Source organism: Athene noctua, chromosome 14 (genome assembly GCF_965140245.1).
Source record: "Athene noctua chromosome 14, bAthNoc1.hap1.1, whole genome shotgun sequence".
Classification (NCBI taxonomy): Eukaryota; Metazoa; Chordata; class Aves; order Strigiformes; family Strigidae; genus Athene; species Athene noctua.
The window spans coordinates 10,445,262-10,469,167 of NC_134050.1; the positions used below are offsets into that span (position 1 = coordinate 10,445,262).

Consider the following 23,906-nt stretch of genomic DNA (forward strand, 5'->3'; position numbering starts at 1 on the left):
CCGGGTTGTGGCAAGAGAGTGAAACTCCTGGAACACGAGCAAAATCAGAACAGGCAGGTTCTAGTTTCCTTCCTCAGGAGTAATGGGGAGAGAGAGACGTGGTGTGGCTCCATCCTCTTGCTTGCCAGCTCCCAAAACATGCCTGTCATGGCACTGTGGATTCAGCCCAAGTGACAAGAAAGCTGTGGCTGGCTCACCTCACACTAGATCAGTTATTAAAGGAGGCTTTCCCAGAGCCTGTTGTGTTGACATGCGGAGCAGTACATGTTGAGGACAGAGGCTGGCCCAAGAACAGCTCCTCAGCTTCCTGGGTCTCTTGTGAAATCTCTGTGGAGTTATATTCAAATTGTGAGCAAGGAGGGAGTCAATGTGTGAGTTTAAGGAACAAGGTGACTGCTCTGGACACAAGGAAAGAGAGCTGAGCAGTCTGCATGTACTGGAAGTAGGAGAACTGGAAAGTGTGTAGCTAGACATTGGAAAACGCTGAAACCCAGTAGGGAGCTGGGAAGCAGTAACATAGAGAAGTTCACCCTTTGCAGAGGGCTTGAGCAAGGAGATTTGAGGTTCAGAGTGAGAACGCTCTCAAGAGTTAAGAGAAATCTTTAGCCTGACTTGGTTTAGCCAGCAGAATAATTGGAGGGCATCAGTGATGTCTTGCATGCACAGTTAGTACAGTGCTGTGCTAGAAAACAGTAAAGGCAGAAGAGAGGAGGCAGGTGAAAAAGCAGCTCAAGTTGGTTGTTTGCAAGGACTGGCTCACAGCCTTTTAGAACCTGTGACGGAGATCTGGGGTGTCTGTAAAATGTTGTGCTTGCGCTAGGGAATACTCCCTTGTGAGCAGAAGGGTTATTGGACCTCTTTGAAGGCTTCTGATAAAACTGTTGATAAAAATTGTGTCCATAAGACTGTCTCAGATGTCAAAGGTCGCTGTAACCTGCTGTTTCATCTCCAACAGCAGTGCGGAAATAAGCTGTGTTGTTCTTAGTCCTGCTGTAAGCTACAGAAAACACCAGGGATTGCACGAGTTACTCATTTGAGTCCTGTTATCACAGCTGACACTTCTTTTGAATTGAGTGGCCTTGCCTGAAACCCACAGTGGAACTCCCAAAATGTTGGCCTTGGCTGGATTGCTTAGCCTTGGAGATAAGAGAGCTGGAACTTGAGTTACTTTGAGGGTATTTTAATTGTTGAACTGACTTTGGAAGATTGTTTTCCTTGTTGCTGGTGTTCTTAGGCCTAACGCAATTAGGAAGCAACTTTCCAGAGACACCGGGATGACAAAAAGCTACGGACAGGGGGTGGATATTGGCACATGTGCCACCATGGGATAATGCGAGGCCAGATCCACAGGTGTATTGAAGTGCCTAAGTACAAGTCTGTCTCTAGCTCTTAAATGGGTCGAGCTGGGTATTGAGTAATTCAGTAGTGACACAGTGGCTGTAACGCAGCAGTGTCTGCCCTCCTCGAAGAGCTGGGGTCCTGTCGTAGCCCCCTGCTGCTGCTGGGGCTGGCTGATGTGATGGGGGGTCAGTAGCTCATCTGTGTGTTTACAGTTAACCTGGATGCAGGTTAAGGGTGCAACTCTCAGGCTGGACTTAACTGAGCAGCATCAAGGTTGTGCATATTTGCTGCCCTAAAGAGAACATTTTGTGAGAGATTGGAATTCAGTTAGTAAGGACTCTCACTGGTGAGACCTTGGCCTCACCTAGTCGCTCAGAAGGATTCTTCAAACTCTGCTTTCTCTCCTAGGTTGGATCCATGCTGTGTACACGCCCATGGACACACTGGTTTTTGGAGGCAACTTCTTACACAGCTTCAACATCCCTATGCAGCTCCGGATCTACAGCATCGAAGACCGCACGCGGGTAAGGCCCTGCGGGAGAGCTGGGAGGGCGTGGGGAGGGCGCAGCCGAGAGGCAAGGCAAGCCTCCCCCTCAGAGATTGCTCCAGCTCTGTCTATCTAAGTGAGATGTCCCAGCCTGTTAAATGTACAGGCAGGGATTTGGGCAGAGCGACAGCCTGCAGTGTGCACAAAGCCCTGTTACCTCCCTTCATCCTTCGTGCGGTCACACTGGGTTCCCGAGGGGTCTGGAAACCTTGCTGTGAGTGTGACGGGGAGCTCCCCCAGCTGCCTGAGGAAGGCACCAGCCTGTCCATGGGAGCGCATCCAGTGTGTTGCCTCTTCCCTTACCCAGCTGCCTTCTGCTGCTGGGTGTTGATCTTAGATATTCTAGAGAAGAGGAGGCTGAGGGGAGACTTCATCGCCCCCTACAGCTCCCTGACAGGAGGGTGCAGAGAGGGGGGATGAGTCTCTTGAACCAAGGAACAAGCGCCAGGACAAGAGGGAATGGCCTCAAGCTGCCCAGGGCAGGGTCAGGCTGGCTCTGAGGAAGGATTTCTGTGCAGAAGGGGCTGTTGGGCGTTGGAATGGGCTGCCCAGGGCAGGGGGGGAGTCCCCACCCCTGGAGGGGTTGAAGAGTCGGGTTGACCCAGCACTGAGGGTCAGTGTGAGGTTCATGGTCGGACAGGAGGATCTTCAAGGGCTTTTTCAGCCCAGATGATTCTGTGATGTGGTCTGAGATGACTAAAACAAAAGACTGCCTCAGGTCTTGAGCAGAGAATGGTGTTGGCGAGCAGGTGTTCTCACTTGCTCCTTGTGGAGATGTGGGGCCTGCAGCACTCAGCACCTGCAGAGAGGCCTCAGGACATGCCTGGGCTGTGATGACCAGTCTGTTGGCCTCTCCAAAGCAGGGTGCTGCAGTGGGTCCTGGAGTTTAGCACCCAGCTGTCAGACCATCATCCAGAGCAGCCGAGACATACATAGAACAACGGAGCGTGTGCCTGCTCCATCCTGGTCAGTGTAGCCTCTGGAAGGCAGCAGGGTCAGGGACATCTGCCTGTGTGTGAGTTGACAGAGCCCCAACAGCTTTCTGCTAAATAGCTGAGCTGGTAACACCTTTCTTAATAGACCCAACCTTTTCCTCCCCCCATACAAACACTGGATGCTGTGCTGGGGCTCAGGAAAAGGGCTTGAGCCATTAGCTTCAACTGAAAGCTTTTGTGGCATCTGCCACTATTTTCTTCTAATGAGAAGGAGGTCTGGGGTGGGAAGAGCCAAAAGAAAAATGAAATGTTAATGGCTTGCAAGTGAGTAGTGCCTGGTCTCTGCTCTGCCTGGTGATAATATCCTTCTGCATCGAGAATTACATCAGGCTGCCAGAAGCATGAATGATGCTGTTATACATGTACATGCGTTTCCTGTCTCTCGGGAGGGGATCCGTCTGGTTTGAGGCATCAGGAATAAGAGCTACTATCTCCGTGCAGTGCAGTGGTGAAGGAGGCCTGAGCAGATCCCCTTCCCCTTGCCTCTTTTGCAGGTCCCAAATAAGTTTCGTTATCCCTTCTATTACGAGATGTGTTGGTATGTGCTGGAGCGCTATGTCTACTGCATCACCAGCCGCTCACATCTGACCAAGGACTTCCAGAAGGAATCTCTCAGTATGGGTAAGCCCCCTAAACTGACTGTCCAGCTTTTATTTCTCCCTCTCCCATATCAAAGTGGTTTCTTGCACCCTTCTTCTGGGGTACTGTCTGGTTCAGCTGTGTGGCGGGCAGGGGGGCTGCATGGGAAGAATTCAGGACCATCACTTCCTCAATTTCACAAGTTGGTTTCTTTGGGTATTTCCTCCCTATTCATGCTTTGCTGTACTGAGCAGGCAGAGAGCATTGCAGACTGGCCAAAGGAGGTGCTGGAAGTCAAAACTAGCCAGACTTCTGCTTCCTCCTTTGCCTTTGTGACAGGCCAAGGTTCCTTGTAGCTGCAAAACCAGTACATGAGTTCCTGGCCTTGCTGGTACATGCAAAGCTTTTAACAGAAGAGGTGGAGGAAAGTTGCTGTAGATACTGCTGTGCCGTGGGCTGCAGGGCAGGAACGCTTTCTTGCTGATGAGGGCCTTCCTGCACGCAGTTTAAATGTGCCAGGGAGTGCAGGGAGTCTCTCAAAAGGAATGTTTGGCTGCCTTACAGCCAAGGCAAGTGGGGCCTGAGCAGTGGTTCAAGAGATAATTTCTCAGAGAGCCTTCTTCAGTGTGAGGATAGCCTCCAGTTCAAGGTCCTGGAAGCAAATCTGTCCCCACTCCCTGAAAAGGCTGTACATGCTGACTCCTGGGCACCTCTCCTCACAGCCATGACCTCTTTGGGGCTTTCAGTTTCTGTGCCAGGGGCCCTCTCAAGATCTCCCTCAGCATGTGGTTTGGGAAAGGCTGGCTCTGTCCTCCTGCCTGGAGGCTTCCAGCACCTTCATCTCCTTTCTTCTACTGCTGAGTAGCATGAAGTGGGAACCAGTGCAGACTGCTGAAAGGAAGGGAGCAGGAGAGCCCCCTTCCCTTTTACTGTCAGAGAAGGGTGCTTTATCACACACAATCAGGCTCAGAGACCTCACGGTCATCTAGAGTATCCACATCCTCTTTTTCCCATCATGAAGGCAGGTTCAGGGTCCCAAGTCACTCCCAGGACCAGATGGCTGGAGATCCCAAGCCCTCCAAAGCAAAGTCAGGTTGGGTGGAGCTCTGAGCAACCTCATCTAGGGAAAGATGCCCCTGCCTAAGGCAGGGGGTTTGGACGAGATGATCTTTAAAGGTCCCTTCCAACCAAAACCGTTCTAGGATTGTATGAAATTGTCTAGCACACTGCTGTCTCCTCCTCTGGGAGGTTTTCCCATGTTCTGTGCTTTGCCTTCCCACAAAACAAGCCAGGAATGGGAAAAGATTTTAGCTGTTCTTTTCCAGCTGCTGCATGCCCCATCCTTTCCTCTTGCCGTGTCCCCGTACGTTGCTCCAGCATCTCTGTAACTGGGGGGATTTCTCTAGAAGCTGAATGCCTCCTGTGAGTGATTGTCTGCCCACCGTGCTCTTCTCTCACTCTTTCTCCATCGTGGCAGATATGGAGCTGAGCTCCTCAGACTCAGTAAACATGGAAGAGGAGGAGGAGGAGGAGGAGGAAGAGGAGGATGCAGCAGGGAAGGAACCCAGGCGACCAGTCACAAGACGGTCCGTTCTCACCAGCCCCGTAGCCAATGGTGCCAATGTGGACTATGATGAACTGGGCAGGAGCTGCCGGAGCAGCCTGCCGGGTCTGAAGAAGACCCCGTCTATAGACTCTTCCGACTCCAGCCGCGGCTCCCAAAACGGCCAGGCCTGGGACCCCAACGGTGGCAGCCCGCGCAAGAACAGGAAGGTGCACCTGACCCAGTTTGAACTGGAGGGGCTGCGCTGCCTCGTGGACAAACTGGAGTCGCTCCCTCTGCACAAGAAGTGTGTTCCCACTGGCATTGAGGATGAGGATGCCCTCATCGCTGACGTCAAGGTACGTAGGCATCAGGGAGCCACAGGCCCTGCCGTTCCTCGGGGCTTCACCTGCTTTTTGCGCTATTGGAGGTAGAAAGGCATTTCCTCACGGGATAACTGCTTGACCCTGACCTTACCCATGTCCTGGGGCAAGGGGGCAATGTGTCTGCAGGCTTGGTGTCCTCTTCTTCCTCTGCATGAGGCTGATGCTATGCCAGCTGATGCTGTGGGACAGGTCTGGCTTGGATTTTGTGACAGGGCTAGCAGGAGCAGTAACTGCTCCCAGCCAGTGTGACTGAGACTCACCTGGGGACCCTCTGGGCCCTGTCTGGGTCCCTTGTGGGTGTCAGTGCAAGAGCACTCATTTGCGACACAGTTAATTTCCAGTTCTGGCTGGGGACTCCTTGGGCTGGCGGACACTGTGACAGTTGGAGCCCTTCCCTTGCCCCAGGTGGATTTGGCCTTGTTTCTTTGGGTTGTTTGCATAGGATGTGAGCTTAGGTTATACAAGTGTGGGGGTTGTTTTGTGGCTTGTTGTTTGGGTTTTTTTCCCCTGCCCTGCTTCATACCCTGAGCTGTATCTGCCAGACCTGCTGTGCTGATTCTATGAGCTTTGGTGTTTTAGCCCTTTCAGCACTAAAGTGAGGATGTCAGCCTCACTCTATTCCCTAGAAGTCTGTTTTAGTCCCTAAAACCACAGTCAACTTCTTCCTTCCTGGCTGATGGTGATCTGTTCAGCTGCTTGCCTCTACTGAAGCCAACATCCAGACACAGCCATGGGTATATCCTCATCTTTGCTGTTGTGTTTCTTTTCCAAGCGCTGTCTCCTGATTTTTGTTGGTAAATCCAGTGCTCCGCTGCATTTGGAGCAGCAGGTGCAGCTCTGGGGTCCCAGGGTGGGCTGTCGTTTGCAAGTCGACCTCTGGAGGTGCTTGGCTTGAAGGAGGTGTGGGAGTGGGTGCTGTTAAGTGGCTGCAATTCTGTTTTCCTGTGACTTTTTCAAGTGCATTGTGCATGCCATGGCCTTCAAGTAAGCCGCGTGTGTGTTTCTGAGCCGCTACAGTGGGGTGGCCTCAGCCGTACCACAGATCTTACCTTGCTCTGGAGAGGCTCAGGCTCTGAGCACAGTGTTTTGGCCTTGGACTAAGGAAGGGGGTGTGGTGGGTGTTTTGAAGGCAGAACATTCAAGGTTGTCAGTGTTCAGCTGGGTTTTGATACCTGTTCAAAGGGCTTGTTATGTTCTGGAGCTGATGGATGTGTGTGTGCCTGTGGTTTTGATGTAACCCACCAGCCCCTGTGTCTGGTTGTACCTCACGGATGAGCTGTGGGTGAAAGTCCCTGCAGTCTGATCAGAGCAAACAGCTTCCCTGAAGGACTGTGCTCCTTAAAGCTGGCTGTCCTCTGAGGTTCAGAAGTGAGGTTCAGAGCTGCAGGACTCTGTCCCTCAGGACTAGTAGCCTCCCAGGTAAAGCCTGTGCTACAGGGCATGCTCAAGGCATGAAGATCCTTAGTCATCAGACTGCAGTGGCTGGAGAAAACAGGGCAAGTTTGTCAAACCACAGCAAACCTCTGCTCTCAAAACTCATGTTTTCCTTAAAAGTGGTGGAACTGGCAAGTGTAGGTTGGCTTATAAAACCTGAAAAGGGGTAAGACATTTCTAGCTGAATCTTTTAATTGGTCTGGTTACTGAAAAGCCTGATAAGTGGAGGTCTAATTTTTCAATATCAACAGCTTGTATGGAGAACACTTTCTTTTTTTTTCTAAGGCAAAGACAAGTTGTTACCAAGCTAGAGGTGTGAAGCAGCCATCTCTGCATCTGTAACTCATGATGTGGGATACAGATCCTATTTCAGTCATGTTTTCTTTGTAAGCTTCAGTGTAACTCCCTCCTCTAATAGCTTTTGTGTTCTTGCACAACCGTAGCTGACTCCCACAACACAGTCCCACCCTGGCTGTGTGTAAGCACAGCCCTTCCCTTATCTGATCTTGTTCTGATGCTCCCACCTTCCCTCACAGCTCTCAGAGGTGTGATCCATGTGGGGGATCCCTTGTGCTGCACCCCAGACCTGGATCCTTTCTGTTCACCTGTTTCTCTTTATGCAGTAGTGGAGAACTACAGCCTAATCCCTTTTTTGTGACTTGAGCTAAACCGAAAGCAGTACATCCTCCACAGCGTCTTAGCCTGACTCTGGGGCCATCGATTTGCAGCAGGTACTCTTACCCTTACGTCACCAGGTGAGGTCATTAACAGACCTGGGTTCTGGCCAACAGGACTGTTGGAAAAGACCTGCTCTGGAGAAGCACAAAATCATTGTGTTTTCGGTGCTCACCAACTTTGCTGCCATCGCTACGTAGCTGTGTCCAGGTAGGCAGATGCTGCGTTGTGGAAGGTTTTCGTGGCTGTGGCCTGCATGTTTATTTGGTCTGTCTGCTACCCAGGATCAGAACATGGTGTTTTCTCATCAAGAGAGCCTAGACAGGCAGGTAGTGACCTGGCACTACCAGATCAAACATCCTACCATGCTTCCAGCCACCCTATGCTAACCAGTATCCCCGGGTACAGATCAGGAAAATTCTGCCTTTTCCCACAGCCTCTTGTGTGGTGATTGTGACTTCAGGATGCCCATATGTTGGGTTACGTGAAGAAATATGCTTCTGTATCCTGTCATAAGCTGAGCCTGGAGCTGTCACATGGTGGGACGTGACACTTTGGATGTGACAAAGACGTGCTTCCAGCTCCACGGCAGGATTGTCTGTCTGCTGAGACTCTATAAAAGAGCTGCATCAGGCATCTTGAATAGGAAGAGCATGTTGCCACCTCTTTCTCTCCTTAGCCTTTCTAGCTTTGCCTGTCTCCCTTGGAAAGCTCCTGGTGACACCACATCGCTGCCTTCTGAACTGGTGACTGAGAGCTGCTCTGCAGTGACTTAAATGGGAGGGCCCACAGAAATCAGAAAGGCTACCGTAGCACTGATGTCTTGCAGAAGAATCTCCATGGGTTTGGTGATGCCTCTGTGGATCTGGACAGGGGTTGTTGAAAAGGTCATTGACAAAGAGGAATCTTCTGAGAGGTCCCACTGTTTTTTGACTGCTTCTGTCCATTGCTTCTACCCCTCTTGCGGTGTGCTCATTTCCCTCGTTCAGGCTTCAGAGGAGCAGGATGGTCCGTGAGGTTCTGGCGTTATTGCTGTCAGACCTGCTGTTGGCTGACTCGTGGGGAGCCGAGCCCGCATGCGAACCCTTCACTTGCTGCAGTGCCACCAAGCCCTGCAGCCTCAGCAACTGCCACAAACAGGTCATATTCGGGCTCTGCCTGGAGGTGTTAAAGTGCCAAACGTTGCAGAAGCAAGAAAAACCTCTCCTAAAAGTGCAGATCCTGTCTCCAAGACCTCATCTCAAAGCCTTTGGTCTGGCATTGCCCACGTACCTGGCTCTGTGTTGTGCTGGGTCTCCCCGTGACCAGAGACACCCTCTCGCTCCTCTGCAGATGCATTACTCTTCTCATCTGCGTGGTCTACCCCGCCTGTGGGTCGCATCTGCCTGAAACATTCCCTGTGCCTCGTCCTCTCCTTTCCCTGCCCCAGTAAATCTGCCAGCTGGAATCTGTTTTCCCAAGACTGTTTCTCCAGGTGCTCACATCTAAGAGAAGCAGCAAACATGTCAGCTTGCTGAAGCCCAGGGGATGTAAAATCGCTGATGAGCACCTTTGGGAGGAGCGAGTGGTCTCAGGGCACTCTGCTCCCTCTCTGTGGCCATGGGGGGAGGGTGCACAGTCCCCCATTTGCTGCAGGACAGTGGGGACACAGAGAGGACTTGGTGGGGAGTGGGTGCTGCTTCCACCCGGGATGGGTGAGGAAGTTCAGGGTGAGTTGGGCACCCTTGAGTCCGCCCTTGGTGGGACGGCAGCACTTGGCCACGCTCTTGCCTGCGGGACCCTCCCCGTGCGTGTGCCAGCAGTGCAGCATCCATGGTTGCTGCCCAGATGCGAGTGCCACAGCCTGGAGCACATCAGGCCAGAAACCTCTCTGCCATCCTGCCTGACCAGGCGTCACCTCCACAGGCCATTTGATGTGCTTGACCTTGACAACGTGACGGAGGAGCCACCTCGCACATCCTCCGTGCCAAGCCAAACCACGCTGCAGGGCTGGGTGTCCCCAGTGAGATATGCAGGGGGGCCTGAGGGTGTTGGTGGTGGTTTAGGTGGTGACAGTCTGGACCCAGGTGTTTGATCATTGTGGCCCGGTAGCTTCCTGGGCTCTCCAGGGGCAAGAGAGACAAAAGCTGAGTTTGCCAACAGATGCTGTGGCTGCATCAGGAGTGGGAGTAGTCGCTGTTCTCTGGTGCTGCTTTGGGGAGTTTGCTTTATTTCAGGAGTTTCCTCCATTTTAATTACAGTGGTCTGGAGCTGGGTGGGGGGTTTGGGGGGAGCTGGGGCTGGTTGGGGAGACCTTGCTTTGCCCAGCACGGGTTTATCCCCCTCTAGTGGTTAGGTCACTGGTGGCTTTGGGACTACAACTGCTCCCAAACTTGGCTGACGGGATGTTTGTCTGGGCAGCTTTGTCCATCCAGGTCGGGAGGGTGCGCGTGCAGAGGGTGGTGTCTCCTAAAATCCGGGTGCGTTCAGCTTCCACTCAAAACCCCAAAAACCACCTCAGCAAAGACAAAAGAAAGGCACTGGGGGAGGCTGGGCATGAGCGGGACTGGCGGAGCGAGGGTAAAGGCTCGCTGCCGTGCTCACGCCGGCTTTGGGGAGCCTGGCCCCGGCATCTCCAGTTGCGGTGGCGGAGGGAGGGAGGAAGATGGGCCGCGCCGCCCGGGCCCCTGCGCCAATCCGTACGGCGCCAGCCGCCCGTCCGGGCCCCTCCCGGCTCTGCAGCAGAACGGCTCTGCCCTCTCTGCTCGTTCGCTCGCTTTTTCTCTTCTGCCATCTTCCCGTTGCAAAGCATTGCTGGGAACCGCATGTGGGTGACGCAGCAGCATTGTTTCAGGCTCAGGAAGCTGCTGCTGCTGCCCAAGGGCTCGGCAGGAGGAACACGCGGTTGTCGGAGCCGGGGAGGAGCCGGGGGTGCTCGGGGTGGGGAGCGCAACCGCTCCCCCAGCCATGGCCCCGAAGACCAGGGGTCCAGTTCGAGTCCGCTCAGACTGAGCCCAACCCCTGGAGGTGTCCGGGGAGAGGGGGGGGGGGCCCCCAGCCCTCCCAGTGCGGGCACCGAAACAAAGAGGGCTCGGCAAACTTCACCCCAGAGTCTCGGCAGCTCCAGCAGCGCAAGGTCAGGCAGCTGGCAATGCTCGTGGGACGGGGAGGGGACGCGGGGACGCTCTCGACCCAGCCAGGGTGGGAGGGGACGGCGGGGGGACCCCTGCTTCCCTGGAGGGGGTCTCTGGCTGGTGCTTGGGCTCACCTCTCCCCTCCCTTTCCTTGGGGTGCGCTCGCCGGTGCCGACTTTTTGCCGGCCGGGGGAAGCATGTGGTGTGCTCGCAGGGTCCCCTTCGCCTTGTGTGTCATCCTACCCCCAGTCATAGCGTGAGGGGTCAGAGAGGACGAGGGGGCTGTCGCCTACCCCGGCGCTGAGCCAGATGCAGCCACAGGACCTGGGTGCCCCCCTCAAAAGCCCCTTGTCCATCTCCCCAGCTGGAAGCGTGCCGGAGCCACCACCACCCCCTACGGTGCCCCAAGCAGAGGGAGGCTGCTGTTCCCTGCCCACACGTATATATAAAAATATATGCGTGTGTGTGTGTGTGAGCCCCCAGCCCCTGACCTTTCCTTTCAGCGTGCGCTTGGGGAGGGCTGGCGGGGAGGTGGGAAGTGTAGGCAGCACCGTGGAGCGAAGGGGAGGCCGCGGTTTCCTGCCGCCCGCAGCCACCCGAGAAGGGCGGGAGAGCACCGGAAAGCCGGGGCACGCACCCCGGGGAGTGGGCAGCCCCACGGGGGACACTGGCCAGCCCCCTGCCCTAGTCCTGCCCGGCAGCAGGAAGCACTGCACGCGTGGGGATGCCGGCAGGAGACTCCTGCCGGCGTAGCCATGGCAACGCCAAGTAAATAAAGCACCTTTTGCAACGGGTAAATTTGGTGGGGAATGGTTGTGGGGAGGGGGCTGCGATGGAGGGGAGCGAGAGCGGCTGAAGTGGCGCCAGGGTGAGCGCAGGGAGCTCGCATCCACCCAGAGCGAGAGGGTGCTTATCGTGCCGTAGGGCTGTGTGCCGTCCGGTTGGTGCTGAGGGATCTCTTATGTCAAAGTCAAAGCCAAACCCCGAGGCAATGCGGGGGAGCAGCTCTTGGCTACCCCGCAGCTTGTACCAGGCTACAGAGGGGTTGCTGGGGCACCGCGTCCTGACGCTGCTGCACCCTCCAGCTACCCTGTGCCTGAGGGGCGCATGCTGGGGGGGTGACCCTCGTGAATCCTCCCCCATAAATCCCCCCAGATTGCAAAAGCTTGGCCCTCTTCCCCTACTGCTGCACAGCACGGGGCCTCGGGGCTGAAATGCAGTTGATGAAAGCACTCGTGCAGATCGACTCGACAGAGCTTGTCTGTCTCGTGGGGAGGGATCGTTGCTGGCGGGTGTGGGTAGAGGAGGGCTTCTTCCCAGCCCTGTTTGAAGCGTTGTTGGCCTTGGCATCTGGTTGGAGCCTGCCTTGCTGGCGGGAGCCTAGTTTCACTCTGCTCACACCTGTGCTTTTTGTCTTTCTTGCTTTTTTTTTCTTTCTCTCCCCTTCTCTCTCTCCATTAGCTGCTGCTAGAAGAATACGCGAACAGCGACCCCAAACTGGCACTTACAGGCATCCCCATCGTCCAGTGGCCCAAGAGAGATAAGGTAGGAGCTGTGAGGAGGGGGACTGGGGAGGGTATTGCGTGTGGTTGAGCTGATTACCTGTGACCAGGCACCACTTCCCTACCTGCGTTGGGAGCCCAAGCCAGCAGGCAGGAGGGGAGCAGCGCAGAGGCAGGCCGTGGGGCACAACTATCTCCACAGCTCTGCAGGCAAACCTGTTTGCTGGCAGTGGTGGAGGTCTCCCACTGTGCCAGTTACCCTCAGCTGGCAGGTGGTAATTGCATCAACCCCAGCTGCTCCGTGTTCTCTAGCCCCTTGGTTGTGCTCAGGGGAGATGGAGCTGTGCTGGTGGGGAAGGAGTGATGCAGAGATGGTGGATGAGTCTCTTGAACCAAGGAACAAGCGACCGGACAAGAGGGAATGGCCTCAAGCTGCCCAGGGCAGGGTCAGGCTGGCTCTGAGGAAGGATTTCTGTGCAGAAGGGGCTGTTGGGTGTTGGAATGGGCTGCCCAGGGCAGGGGGGGAGTCCCCATCCCTGGAGGGGTTGAAGAGTCGGGTTGACCCTGCGCTGAGGGATCTGGTGGGGTTAAGAATGGTCAGTATGAGGTTTATGGTTGAACTGGACGATCTTCAAGGGCTTTTCCAACCCAGTTGATTTTGGGATTCCAAAGGGTGCTCTCCCAACAGCTCTCCAGCTTGATAAGGGAGTCCTGGGTGATATGAGTTATGCTGTGTGTCAGGGGAACATCTTGCTGGCCCCTTCCCCAAGAGATGAAGGGCGAGGTGTGGGGATTGATTGGGTTAACCCTGCCTGTTCTCTGGGCAGGCCGCCCCTCACTGCTAGGTGTATGTGCCCCCCCACGTTCCCTGCCAGCATGCTGCCCATGCTGTAGCCTTGGCTCTTGCAACCTCAAAGAAAAGCAACTCCCTCCTGGGGGTCTTTACCTGCAGATAGCAGCCAGCTTCTCAGAAAAGGGACCTTTCAGTGTGCCTCTGCCCTTCTGTCTCCAGCTGTGTGCATAATCCAGGGCCTAAAGCTGAGCTACAGCCGAGGCTGAGCTCACTGGGCAGATGGAGGCGAGGAGCAGCCTGCTGCTGGCCGGCCGGACTTCCCCTCTGCAGGCTGCCTTCCCGTGGCCTGCCAGCCTGGCTCCCGTAGGTCACTGGCTTCCTTCCTGCCAGGAGATGGGATCACGGGTGGGCGTGCGGGAAGAACAGGACCCCATCATGCTGCTAAGAGTGGGTAACACCCCGTCTGGGTGTCTGGAGACAAACAAGCCTCTCAGGTTGCCCTTTGGAGGTGCTTGTCTCTGCCTGCCTGCTCTGCCTAAGGGGATCCAGCCTGATTTCCTGGTCCTTCACCAGCACAAGCATCTTGGGCAGCTTTTCTTGGAGAAGAAGCTTTCATACTTGTGGATGCAGCATTCAAATGCTTCGCACATCCCTGACCCTGACCTTGGGCTGGTTTTTTTGGGTGCCTGCCCTTCGCCAAGCCCATCACCATGGTACACACGTCATGAGAGCCGATCCTGGAAGGGTGCTGCAGTGTTTGCTGTGAGGGCTGATGGGACAGAGTCTGTTGGAAGAGCTGTGCTGTCCCACCCGCATTGTAAATGGGTGCTTGGGTGTTCCCAGAGCACCTCGAGTTTGAGGGAGAGGGCAACCAGAGCACTTGTGTCAGAGCTGAGCCCTGTGCCCTCGCACAGCTGACGGAGGGACCTGGGCAGTGCAGAGAGAGGACGGGCTTTCTGGCTGCCTGGGTGGATTTTGTCATTCCATACTTCAGAAGGAAAAAGTGGCTGTTGTTGGAGCACCATGATGCTTTTGGGACTCAACAGCCCTTTTCAGACCCATTTCTGACTCCTGATGAGGGGTGGGAGGAAGGGGAGAGCTCTTGGTGTGGGGTGGGAAAGGCTGAATGAGTGTGCTTAAGGAGAGCTGCCCGGGGCAGCGTCAATACAGGCCAAGAGGTGAGGGAGTGGGGCTGCTCTCTGGCACGTTATCTGAGGTCGCAGCGAGGGAGCTGGGGTTCTGAGACTTCTGACCCAAGCTGAATGCAGCTGTTGGCTCATCTCATGCCACTTCCCTCTATTTCTGTTGCCAGCTAAAGCTCCAGGCCCGGCTGAGGGTGCGCCTGCCCACCATCCCCATCACCAAGCCACACACCATGAAGCCAACCCCCCGCCCGACACCTGTCAGGCCTACGGTCTCTCCCATTGTGTCAGGCGCCAGGCGGAGGCGGGTGCGGTGCCGAAAATGCAAGGCTTGCATGCAGGGCGAGTGTGGCATGTGCCACTATTGCAGGGACATGAAGAAGTTCGGCGGACCTGGCCGCATGAAGCAGTCCTGTGTCCTCCGGCAATGCTTAGCGGTGAGTCTGTGGCCCGATCCTTTTCTCAGCAATAGCGTGGCCGGCAGGGACAGGGAAGGGATCTTACCCCTGTGCTCGGCACTGGTGAGGCCGCCCCTCGATGACTGGGTTTGGTTTTGGGCCCCTCACCCCAAAAAGGCCATTGAATGACTCGAGCGTGTCCAGAGAAGGGCAACGGAGCTGGTGCAGGATCTGGAGCACAGGTCTGCTGGGGAGCGGCTGGGGGAACTGGGGGGGTTCAGTCTGGAGAAGAGGAGGCTGAGGGGAGACCTCCTGGCCCTCTACAGCTCCCTGAAAGGAGGGTGCAGAGAGGGGGGATGAGTCTCTTGAACCAAGGAACAAGCGCCAGGCCCAGAGGGAATGGCCTCAAGCTGCCCAGGGCAGGGTCAGGCTGGCTCTGAGGAAGGATTTCTGTGCAGAAGGGGCTGTTGGGCGTTGGAATGGGCTGCCCAGGGCAGGGGGGGAGTCCCCATCCCTGGAGGGGTTGAAGAGTTGCATTGACCCAGCGCTGGTGGAGTTGAGAAGGGTCAGGGTGAGGTTTATGGTTGGACTGGAGGATCTTCAAGGGCTTCTCCAACCCTGATGATTCTGGGATTCTGTTATTCAGAAGTCTGCTGCAGCCTTGCAGCAACTCTGGCCAGTTAAGGTCAGAAAGACAAGAGCAATAACTAAGCTTGATTCCTGGGGGATAGTTGGCCCCTTCCCCATTGTTCAGGCAGTGGGGAATAGAAAACGGCAAGGGGGAAGGCTGTCCCACCTTGCCCTGGTTTCACTCCTGCTTTCCTTTGTAGCCCAGGCTGCCTCACTCGGTCACGTGTGCACTTTGTGGGGAAGTGGATCAGAACGAGGACTCGCAGGACTTTGAGAAGAAGCTCATGGAGTGTTGTATCTGCAATGAGATTGTTCACCCTGGCTGCCTGCAGGTGAACAGTGCGAACGCCAAGGCAGAGGGGGGACTTGGCTGCAGGGAGGGACTGCTGCTGACCACCCTCTTCTCTTTGCAGATGGATGGGGAAGGGCTGCTCAACGATGAGCTCCCTAACTGCTGGGAGTGCCCTAAATGCTACCAGGGTGACGACACAGAGAAGGGCCAGGTAGGAGACGAGCTGGGCTGTGCCAGGGCAGGGCGTGTGTCCTCCATCCCACTGCATCCTGCTAAGGCATGGGCAGTCTTCAACCAGGCCAGGCTGCGTGGGCCGGCTGGAGGGCAGGCGGGCACTGGTGCACCCCAGGGGACCAGTTGGGCAGCGAGTAGTGAGAGTGAAGGGTCACTGGGGGTGCAGCTTGGGGGGGTCTGGCAGCATCCTGCCGCAGCCCAGTCCTGGGATCCCACAGTAGGATTAGCTGACAGCCCGGCAGCAGGCCAAGGCCAAGGCCAGGCTCCTGCAGAAGCACAGGGGCAGGGGCAGGGAGTTCCTCGGCCAGGCAGCGAGCGGGCACTGCCCAGGGCACCAGCTGCTGCCTCACCTGTAGGACCATGCCTGCTGCTGTGGATGGAAGCACGGTAACTAAGGCAAGCCAGGAGAGGAACAGCCCCCCCGCAGCACCTTATCCTGGGTGATGTGCGTGCTCGGGGTGCACATCTGCCTGGTTCTTGGGTCCCCCAGCGCTTCAAGCAGGAGTGACAAGCCCCGCCTTGTCCTCACAGTATCTTGTGCTGGTCTGTGATCCTGAGAGTTTCCACTGCAAGAGGTGGGGGACTGTTAAACACGAAACAGAAGACACCCCCAACCTCAGAGGATGCCCCTTTTATGAAGGGGGGAGGAAAAATACTGGTTGCTGGTGTAGGTGGACTCTGCTCCTGGTGGTGCCAAGTGCTGCTGGTGCAGGCCCTGCCAGCACTGTGCTGGTGCCCTGGGGAAGAGCAGAGGGGCAGATGTGTTCCCTAGGATCCATCCCCGCTAACCCACTGCCCCGCTTGCCCGCAGAAGCGGAAGGTAGAGGAGAGCGATGATGACACGGCCCAAGCCAAGGTGCTGCGGCCCCTGCGGAGTTGCGAGGAGCCCCTGACCCCCCCCCCCAACTCGCCCACCCCCATGCTGCAGCTGATCCACGACCCGGCGTCGCCGCGAGGCGTGGTGACGCGTTCGTCCCCGGGAGCCGGCCCCAGCGACCACCACAGCGCCAGCAGAGATGAGCGCTTCAAGCGACGGCAACTTCTGCGGCTCCAGGCCACCGAGAGAACCATGGTGAGGGAGAAGGAGAACAACCCCAGCGGCAAGAAGGAGCTGTCAGAGGTGGAGAAGGCCAAGCTGCACGGCTCCTACCTCACCGTGACGCTCCAGCGCCCCACCAAAGACGTCCATGGCACTTCTATCGTCCCCAAGCTGCAAGCCATCACCGCCTCCTCCGCCAACCTGCAGCACTCTCCCCGCGTGGTTATGCGCCACACACCCACCAGAATGCCCCTGCGGGGTGGGGGGGAGGAGGAGGCAGCCGCCGAGGAGGAGGAGGAGGAAGAGGAGGAGGACGACGAGAACGCGGAGGAGGGGGGGGCGGCCCGGCTCAACGGCCGAGGGGGCCGGGCGCAGGAGGGCGAGGAGATCTGGATGCAGCGCGACGTGTGGATGCCCGTCTTCCGCTACCTCACTCGCAGGGAGCTCTGCGAGTGCATGCGGGTGTGCAAGACCTGGTACAAGTGGTGAGTGTGGGGACACGGGGCAGGGAGGAGTAGGGACACACACACACCCGCCTGGACCGGGCATGGCGAAGCCAAACCTTGTGCCAAGGGGGGAAGGGGTCTCCCCAGAGCTGGCGCTCACCAGGCAGCATTGCTCTTGGACCCTGTGGCCTGCTGCTGCCTTTGCCATACATGTGCTGGTCTTTATTGTCCCCTCCTGCCTTACTCCTGTCCCTTCTGCTGGGAGATGTGGCAGGCAGTGCTGTCGTAAGCCAAAACCACTCGTCACCTGAGCGCCCGTGTCCTTGTGAGGTGCTGATGCCGTTGCCTCGCCCGCCGCCCTGCATGGTCCTCGTCCTTCCCTGCCTCCCGTCCTCCCGGCAGGCTGAGGCTGGATGGGTTTGCTGGCTGGAAACTGGGTTTGCTGGCTGGAAACGCCTCGGGGGGCAGCAGGCCTGAAGACAATGCTGGCACCGGGACAGCTGTGGATGGAGGGCTTGGGAACAGGCGGGGACTGGAAACTGGGAGGTTTCTAACCACTGAGCAGCGGGAAAGGAGTGGCCCACTTCAGTCGGTGGCTGATGTGGGAATGGGGTGGGGTGGTGGCTGGAGGAGAGCGTCCCCTCACCTGCCACTGGTGTGATGTTGTCAGGGCACAGCTGAGCTACCGTGAGCTTCCTGGGTCTCCCCAGGCTGAGTGTTTTGCCTGCTGGGAGTGAGGATGCTGAAGATCTTTCCCCTTGGCTGGAGGAGCACGCAGGAGGGGGCAAGCAGGCAGACAGCTGTGACTCAAAGCCTTGTTATGTGGCAGTAAAATCCTGCTGAGGCTGTTCTGGGCATCCCTGGGTGTCCGGACACCCTCAGCAACATCCCTACGTGTTCAGGGAAACCCGGGGAAACCAGGCAGAACAGCCTTGTTCTGTGGCTGGGGCTGCTCCAGGGCCAGGCTCTTCCCCGAACCCACCGGCCATCTTCTGTCCCAGGGGGCTCTTGGGGCTCAACTTTCAGCCTTGTCCTCGTCCCCAGGTGCTGTGACAAGAGATTGTGGACAAAGATAGATTTGAGTAGGTGCAAGTCCATCACCCCCCAGGCGCTGAGCGGCATCATCAAAAGACAGCCGGTCAGCCTCGACCTCAGCTGGACCAATATCTCCAAAAAACAGCTTACGTGGCTTGTCAACAGGCTGCCAGGTGAGCGTGGGCTGGGGAGGGGTCCCTACATCTGCCACCACCCTGCTCCGAGGCTTCTTGGTGGTTGGACCACAGCAAGAGACGGGCTCTGCACCCTGATATCCACCAGCTGGAAAACTCTGGGGTGCCTGGATGCGAGCCGCCGATAGCAATGTGGTTAACCTCTCCTTCAGAGAGCCCAGCTCCCCGTCCCACCCCAGGCAGGGAGAGGAGCTACTTCCTCATGTGCCTGGAGAAAGGAGGGTTGAGATCTGGGACGCCTCGAAGCTGACCGAGCCCGTCTGACTTGTTACTTCTCTCCCTTTTCCTGGCAGGCCTGAAAGACCTCATCTTAGCGGGCTGTTCCTGGTCTGCGGTCTGTGCTCTCAGTACCTCCAGCTGCCCCCTTCTCAGGACCCTCGATCTTCGGTGGGCAGTGGGAATCAAGGACCCCCAGATCCGGGACTTACTCACCCCTCCAACAGACAAACCCAGTAAGCTGTTGCCCAGGCTGGGGCAGTGGTGATTGAGGAGGGTCCCGGTGGGTTGTGAGGAGCTGGAGGATGGTGACATGCTGGGCCCAGAGCGAGGAGGCGATGCTGGATCCCACATGCCCCCAGCTCCATCGGGCAGATAGTCTGCCCTCAGCTTCTCCCCTCCCTTTTTTTACAGGTCAGGACAATCGCAGCAAACTCCGCAACATGATCGATTTCCGGCTCGCCGGCCTGGACATCACCGACGCCACGCTGCGGCTGATCATCCGCCATATGCCCCTGCTCTCCCGCCTCGACCTCAGCCACTGCAACCACCTTACAGACCAGTCGGTCAACCTCCTCACGGCCGTGGGCTCTTCCACACGCAACTCCCTCACCGAGCTCAACATGGCAGGTGGGTAACGCTGCTCGGGGCGGCTTGGCTGCCATTGAAAAGAAGCTTCTTCCTCCTGGCTTGACGTGGGAGCTCAGCTCTGGCTTCTCGGAGGCGTCACAGCTCACTCTTCCTCTCGTTTTCCCCCTCCCAGGCTGCAATAAGCTGACGGACCAGGCCTTGCTGTACCTGCGCCGCATCTCCAACATCACTCTAATTGACCTGCGAGGTTGCAAACAGATCACCCGCAAAGCCTGTGAGCACTTCATCTCGGACCTGTCCATCAACAGCCTCTACTGCCTGTCCGATGAGAAGCTGATCCAAAAAATCAGCTAGAGACCCTCCCCGGGGCAGACTGAGGAGAAGGAAAAAAAAAGAGCCCATCCCACCCCTCTCGGAGAGCCACTCCTCCACATCCCCACCTTGCCCTCTGTGTCCTGCCGCTGCCTCCCACCTGACTCGGCAGGCAGGGCCGCCGCTGGCCTCGCTCCACCGTCCCTCCTCCTCCTCCCCCGGGACTTCTGCCGATGAAGATGTCCCGCCAGGCTGGCCAGTACCAGAGGAGGAACGGGCAAATGGCAGGGAGCCTCAGCCCGGAGGCTGGCTGCTCCCGAGGCGGAGGTTGTAACAGAGGTCTCTGTGCAGAGAATTGGGGCACCCTCTTCCCCCAGCTTTTCCCCTCCCCGTCATCTCCTTGCCTTGAAACACTTGTCACTTCCCCATTAGCACAAAGCTTGAGGGTCAAGGTCTCTCCAAGGAAGCGGGAGCAGAGCTGGAACAAAACATACCCCTCTGTGCCACCACCAGCTCGTCGCTTGTCCCCTTACAGTTCCCCTCGTCCGGCTGCAGGGGCTGTGATCCACCCCCCCTCTTCCTCGCACCACTTGCGCGCAGCCGGGCAGCTCTTTCAGCGTCAAGAGCAGGAGCCCTGCAGCCGGGGTGTCGCAGGTTTTTCCGGCATGTTGGCCAGGAGCTGGGGGCGGGGGTTTTGCAGCCCACTCTTCCCCCTGCCCGGGGAGGTGAGGCGGGGGAAAACGCGCTTCCCCCTCCGGTGCTTTCCCGGAGCAGCATCGTCTGTCCCGCCGCAGCCCCGCGCGGAGGTTGATGGCCGGGCGCCGGTTGGGAGCAGGGGAGAAACCACAGGTACATCAGAGCTCAGGGAGGACTCGGAAAGCATCAGCCAGGGGTGAGTGAGCGCACGGGGGGGGACAGGAGCTGCCTCCTCTTCCTCCCCCAAGCTCCCCGTGTGGCGCCCAGCATCGTGAAGCACTCTAGGGCCGCCGCGGCCACAGGGGCGAAGGCTGCTCGCTCTGCCCAGGGCGCTGTGGCCTGGGACCGAACTGGCACGAACGCCCCACCCCATTGTCCTCTCCTTTTCCCGATCCCCAACCCCCTTTTAGCTGCCGTTTTTTCCTTTGCAATGAATGGTCGGTCCAAAGAACCTCTCTCTAGGGCAGCAGAGAGCTTTTTGCACTTTAAAAAAAAAAAAAAAAAACACAAAAAAACAAACAAAAAAAAACCCCAACAAGGCAAAAAAATAGAAAAAAAAGAAAAAGGAGAAGAAAACAAAAAAAAAAAAAGGTTGGAATCTTCTTTTGGGTCACTATTTTATTTCCCTCCCTGTCCTGCCTGTGACCGGACACTCCCCACCTCTCCCCCGGTGTCAGGACCCCCCCTTCTCCCCAGCCCAGCCCCCGCCCCCCAGCCCCTTGGCAAGCGCATCCAGATAGCACAAACCGGGGTGTCCCCGTGCCACCGGTCCCCGGCCCCAGCGAGGGCCCAAGGGGGTGCTCCGGTGGCAGGGGGGGAGCAGCCCGCGTCGCCCCGCTGCTTCAGAAGCAATAAGGGAGGAGAGAGGCCGCCGAGCGAGCCCTCTGCCCGGCCTCGGGGCTGGCAGCCTCTGCTCCCCGCCTGCCCGGCGGGACGCGAGGGGACGATGGCCGCAGAGCCTGGGGACGAGGGGCAGGTTGGCCACAGTGAAGCCGGAGGGTTTGGAGCAGAAAACTGTCCCCCCACCACCACCACCACCACCCCCCCGGGGTGAGAGGAAGAGCGGAGAGCCAGGCCCCTGCCCACGGCCGGGCGCTGGAGGCCTCCTGCCTTAGTCTCTCTCTTGTCGGTGGCTCCCGGGAAAGACGTCAGAAGAATCAAAAGCTTTTCTTTTTTTCCTTTGGATTGATTTTTTTTTTTTTTTTTTTTGAGTTTTGCAACGAGAAAGAAAATTTTAAAAAAGAGAAAAAAAAAAAAAAAAAGAAAAAAAAAATGCTGGGGTAAAGCTTTTAGCCGGAATCGGGTGGGAAGGGGGCTCCCTCGGCTGTGGGCCATCCCTCGGGGCGGGAGGGGGGCAAGTGGCCGAGCTGGGGGGCGGCGAGTCCTCCCTGCTGTCTGTCTGTCTGTCCCATCCTGTGTCCCCTCCCCGGCCGCAGAGACTCCGGCGTTCGACCCTCGTCACCCAACCGGCCACCCTGGCCCCCATCCATGGGCAGGGGATGAAAATCCACAAGGACAAAAAAAAAAAAAAAAAAAAAAAAAAAAAAAGAGAGAATTATATATATAAAATCACTTAGTGATTTAAAAGCAACCCAGACTGCTCCCTAAAGACAACTCCTGCAAGAAAAATCACTATTGTTTAAGGATTTGGTTGTGTTTTTGTTTTGTTTCAATTCCCCCCGCCTTTACCCCTGCCCCGCCCCCCCATACCCCCCCCCCCCCCCCCCCCCCCCGGAGAAATATTGTAAATATATATTTTTTTGTTGGCGATTTAGAGTCCATCTCTGATGTTTGTGCTTTAAAATTAAATGTAAGCATTAAGGGTAAAAGCAAACCAAGTCTTACGCTCTCTCAGTCGGTATGGTTTGGGTTGGGGGTTTCTTGTCTGGGGGCAGAGGGAGGGGAGCTAGTTGGCAATTTATTTTTTTTTTCGTTTCATTTTTAATTTTTTGGTTTGGTTTGGTTTGGTTTTCCTTTTTCTAAGCATTCTCCGATACTGGTTTTAGAGAGGATCTTTGCTCATAACATATTACCACAGGGATGAGAGAGATGATGTGGGGGGAGGGAAGATACCAGCCTCTGAAGGGAAATATTTTGTTTCTTGGGGGTGGATTTTTGGAATAAAAAATTTCAAGAAAAACAAAACCCTGCGTCCGGGCTCTGCCCGTTGTTTGTCTGCGAGGGAAGTGGAGGGGCCAAGCCCGGGGCTGGGGGGCCCCAGGGACCTCCTGTGCCCCCCCCCTTTTGCTCCGAAGCCCCACATCACCAGAGAGGAAGTTTGGGGCGCAGTCGCATGCGTGGGGGCGCAGGCCTGAGCCCCCCCAGGGTGGCGGTGGCAGCTGTCCCCGTGTCCCCGTCACCTCCTGGGGAGCGGTGGCAGCTGTCCCTGTGGTCTCCTGGGGGGTGGTGGCAGCTGTCCCCATGTCCCCGTCATCTCCTGGGGGGGAGTGGCGGGGGTGGCAGGTGTCCCTGCATCCCCCATCACCTCCTGCCCCACGGGTGAGGCAGGGCCAGGGGTTGCCTGGGTCAATCCCGGGGTCACACAGACCCAGGGTGTCACACACACATGGTGTCACACACACATGTAGTGTCATACCCCACGTCACACACAGAGTGTCACATACCCAGTGTCACACACCTGGTGTCACACTCAGTGTCACACCCCAAATGTCACGCACTGTCACACACACCCATGGTGTCACACCTACAGTGTCCCACTCCCACACAGTGTCCCACAGACAGTGTCACACACAGTGTCACACACAGTGTCACAACACATACACATTCACACACTGTCACAAACACACGGTGTCACACACACACGGTGTCACACACACACATGGTGTCACACACACACACTCAGACCTGGTGTCACACACACACATGGTGTCACACACACACACTCAGACCTGGTGTCATACACACACACATGGTGTCACACACAGACCCGGTGTCACACACACACACACACGGTGTCACACACAGACACACACAGTGTCACGCACAGACAGACAGACATACACACAGTGTCACACACAGACACACACACACACAGACCCAGTGTCACACACACCCTGTCACACACACGGTGTCACACACACAGTGTCACGCACAGACACACACACACGGTGTCACACACAGACACACACAGTGTCACGCACAGACAGACATACACACAGTGTCACACACACACAGTGTCACACACAGACACACACACAGACCCAGTGTCACACACACACTGTCACACACACGGTGTCACACACACAGTGTCACGCACAGACACACACACACACGGTGTCACACACAGACAGACACAGATCCGGTGTCATACACACACATGGTGTCACACACACACACATGGGGTCACACACAGACACGGTGTCACACACACACACGGTGTCACACACACACACACTCAGACCCGGTGTCACACACACACACACGGTGTCACACACACACACACTCAGACCCGGTGTCACACACACGGTATCACACACACACACACTCAGACCCGGTGTCACACACACGGTATCACACACACACACACACACACACTCAGACCCGGTGTCACACACACACACACACACACACACACACGGTGTCACACACACACACTCACACCCGGTGTCCCCCACGCGCCCGCCGGTGTCCCGGCCCGGCCCATGTGGGCGGAGCGTCGGCGCGGCGGGCCCCGCCCCCCTTTGGCCCCGCCCCCGCGCCGTCCCGCGGCGGCAGCGCCGCCGGTCACACAGGCACGCGCGCGGCCACGCGCA

The 23,906-nt window shown here is 56.9% G+C and overlaps 1 protein-coding gene across 1 annotated transcript in view; it reads left to right on the top strand.

The window, feature by feature from the left end:
• KDM2A (lysine demethylase 2A) overlaps positions 1 to 21,850 on the top strand; it is a 52,518-nt gene extending 30,668 nt beyond the window's left edge. The window contains exons 11-22 of the mRNA XM_074918556.1: positions 1,750 to 1,865; positions 3,378 to 3,504; positions 4,940 to 5,364; positions 12,075 to 12,158; positions 14,221 to 14,487; positions 15,279 to 15,410; positions 15,492 to 15,581; positions 16,416 to 17,128; positions 18,134 to 18,297; positions 18,612 to 18,770; positions 18,949 to 19,164; positions 19,298 to 21,850. Coding sequence (XP_074774657.1) covers positions 1,750 to 1,865; positions 3,378 to 3,504; positions 4,940 to 5,364; positions 12,075 to 12,158; positions 14,221 to 14,487; positions 15,279 to 15,410; positions 15,492 to 15,581; positions 16,416 to 17,128; positions 18,134 to 18,297; positions 18,612 to 18,770; positions 18,949 to 19,164; positions 19,298 to 19,479 — 2,675 coding nt within the window. The 3' untranslated portion in view covers positions 19,480 to 21,850. The remainder of the gene's footprint in view (positions 1 to 1,749; positions 1,866 to 3,377; positions 3,505 to 4,939; positions 5,365 to 12,074; positions 12,159 to 14,220; positions 14,488 to 15,278; positions 15,411 to 15,491; positions 15,582 to 16,415; positions 17,129 to 18,133; positions 18,298 to 18,611; positions 18,771 to 18,948; positions 19,165 to 19,297) is intronic.
• The last annotated feature ends 2,056 nt before the right edge of the window (positions 21,851 to 23,906 follow it).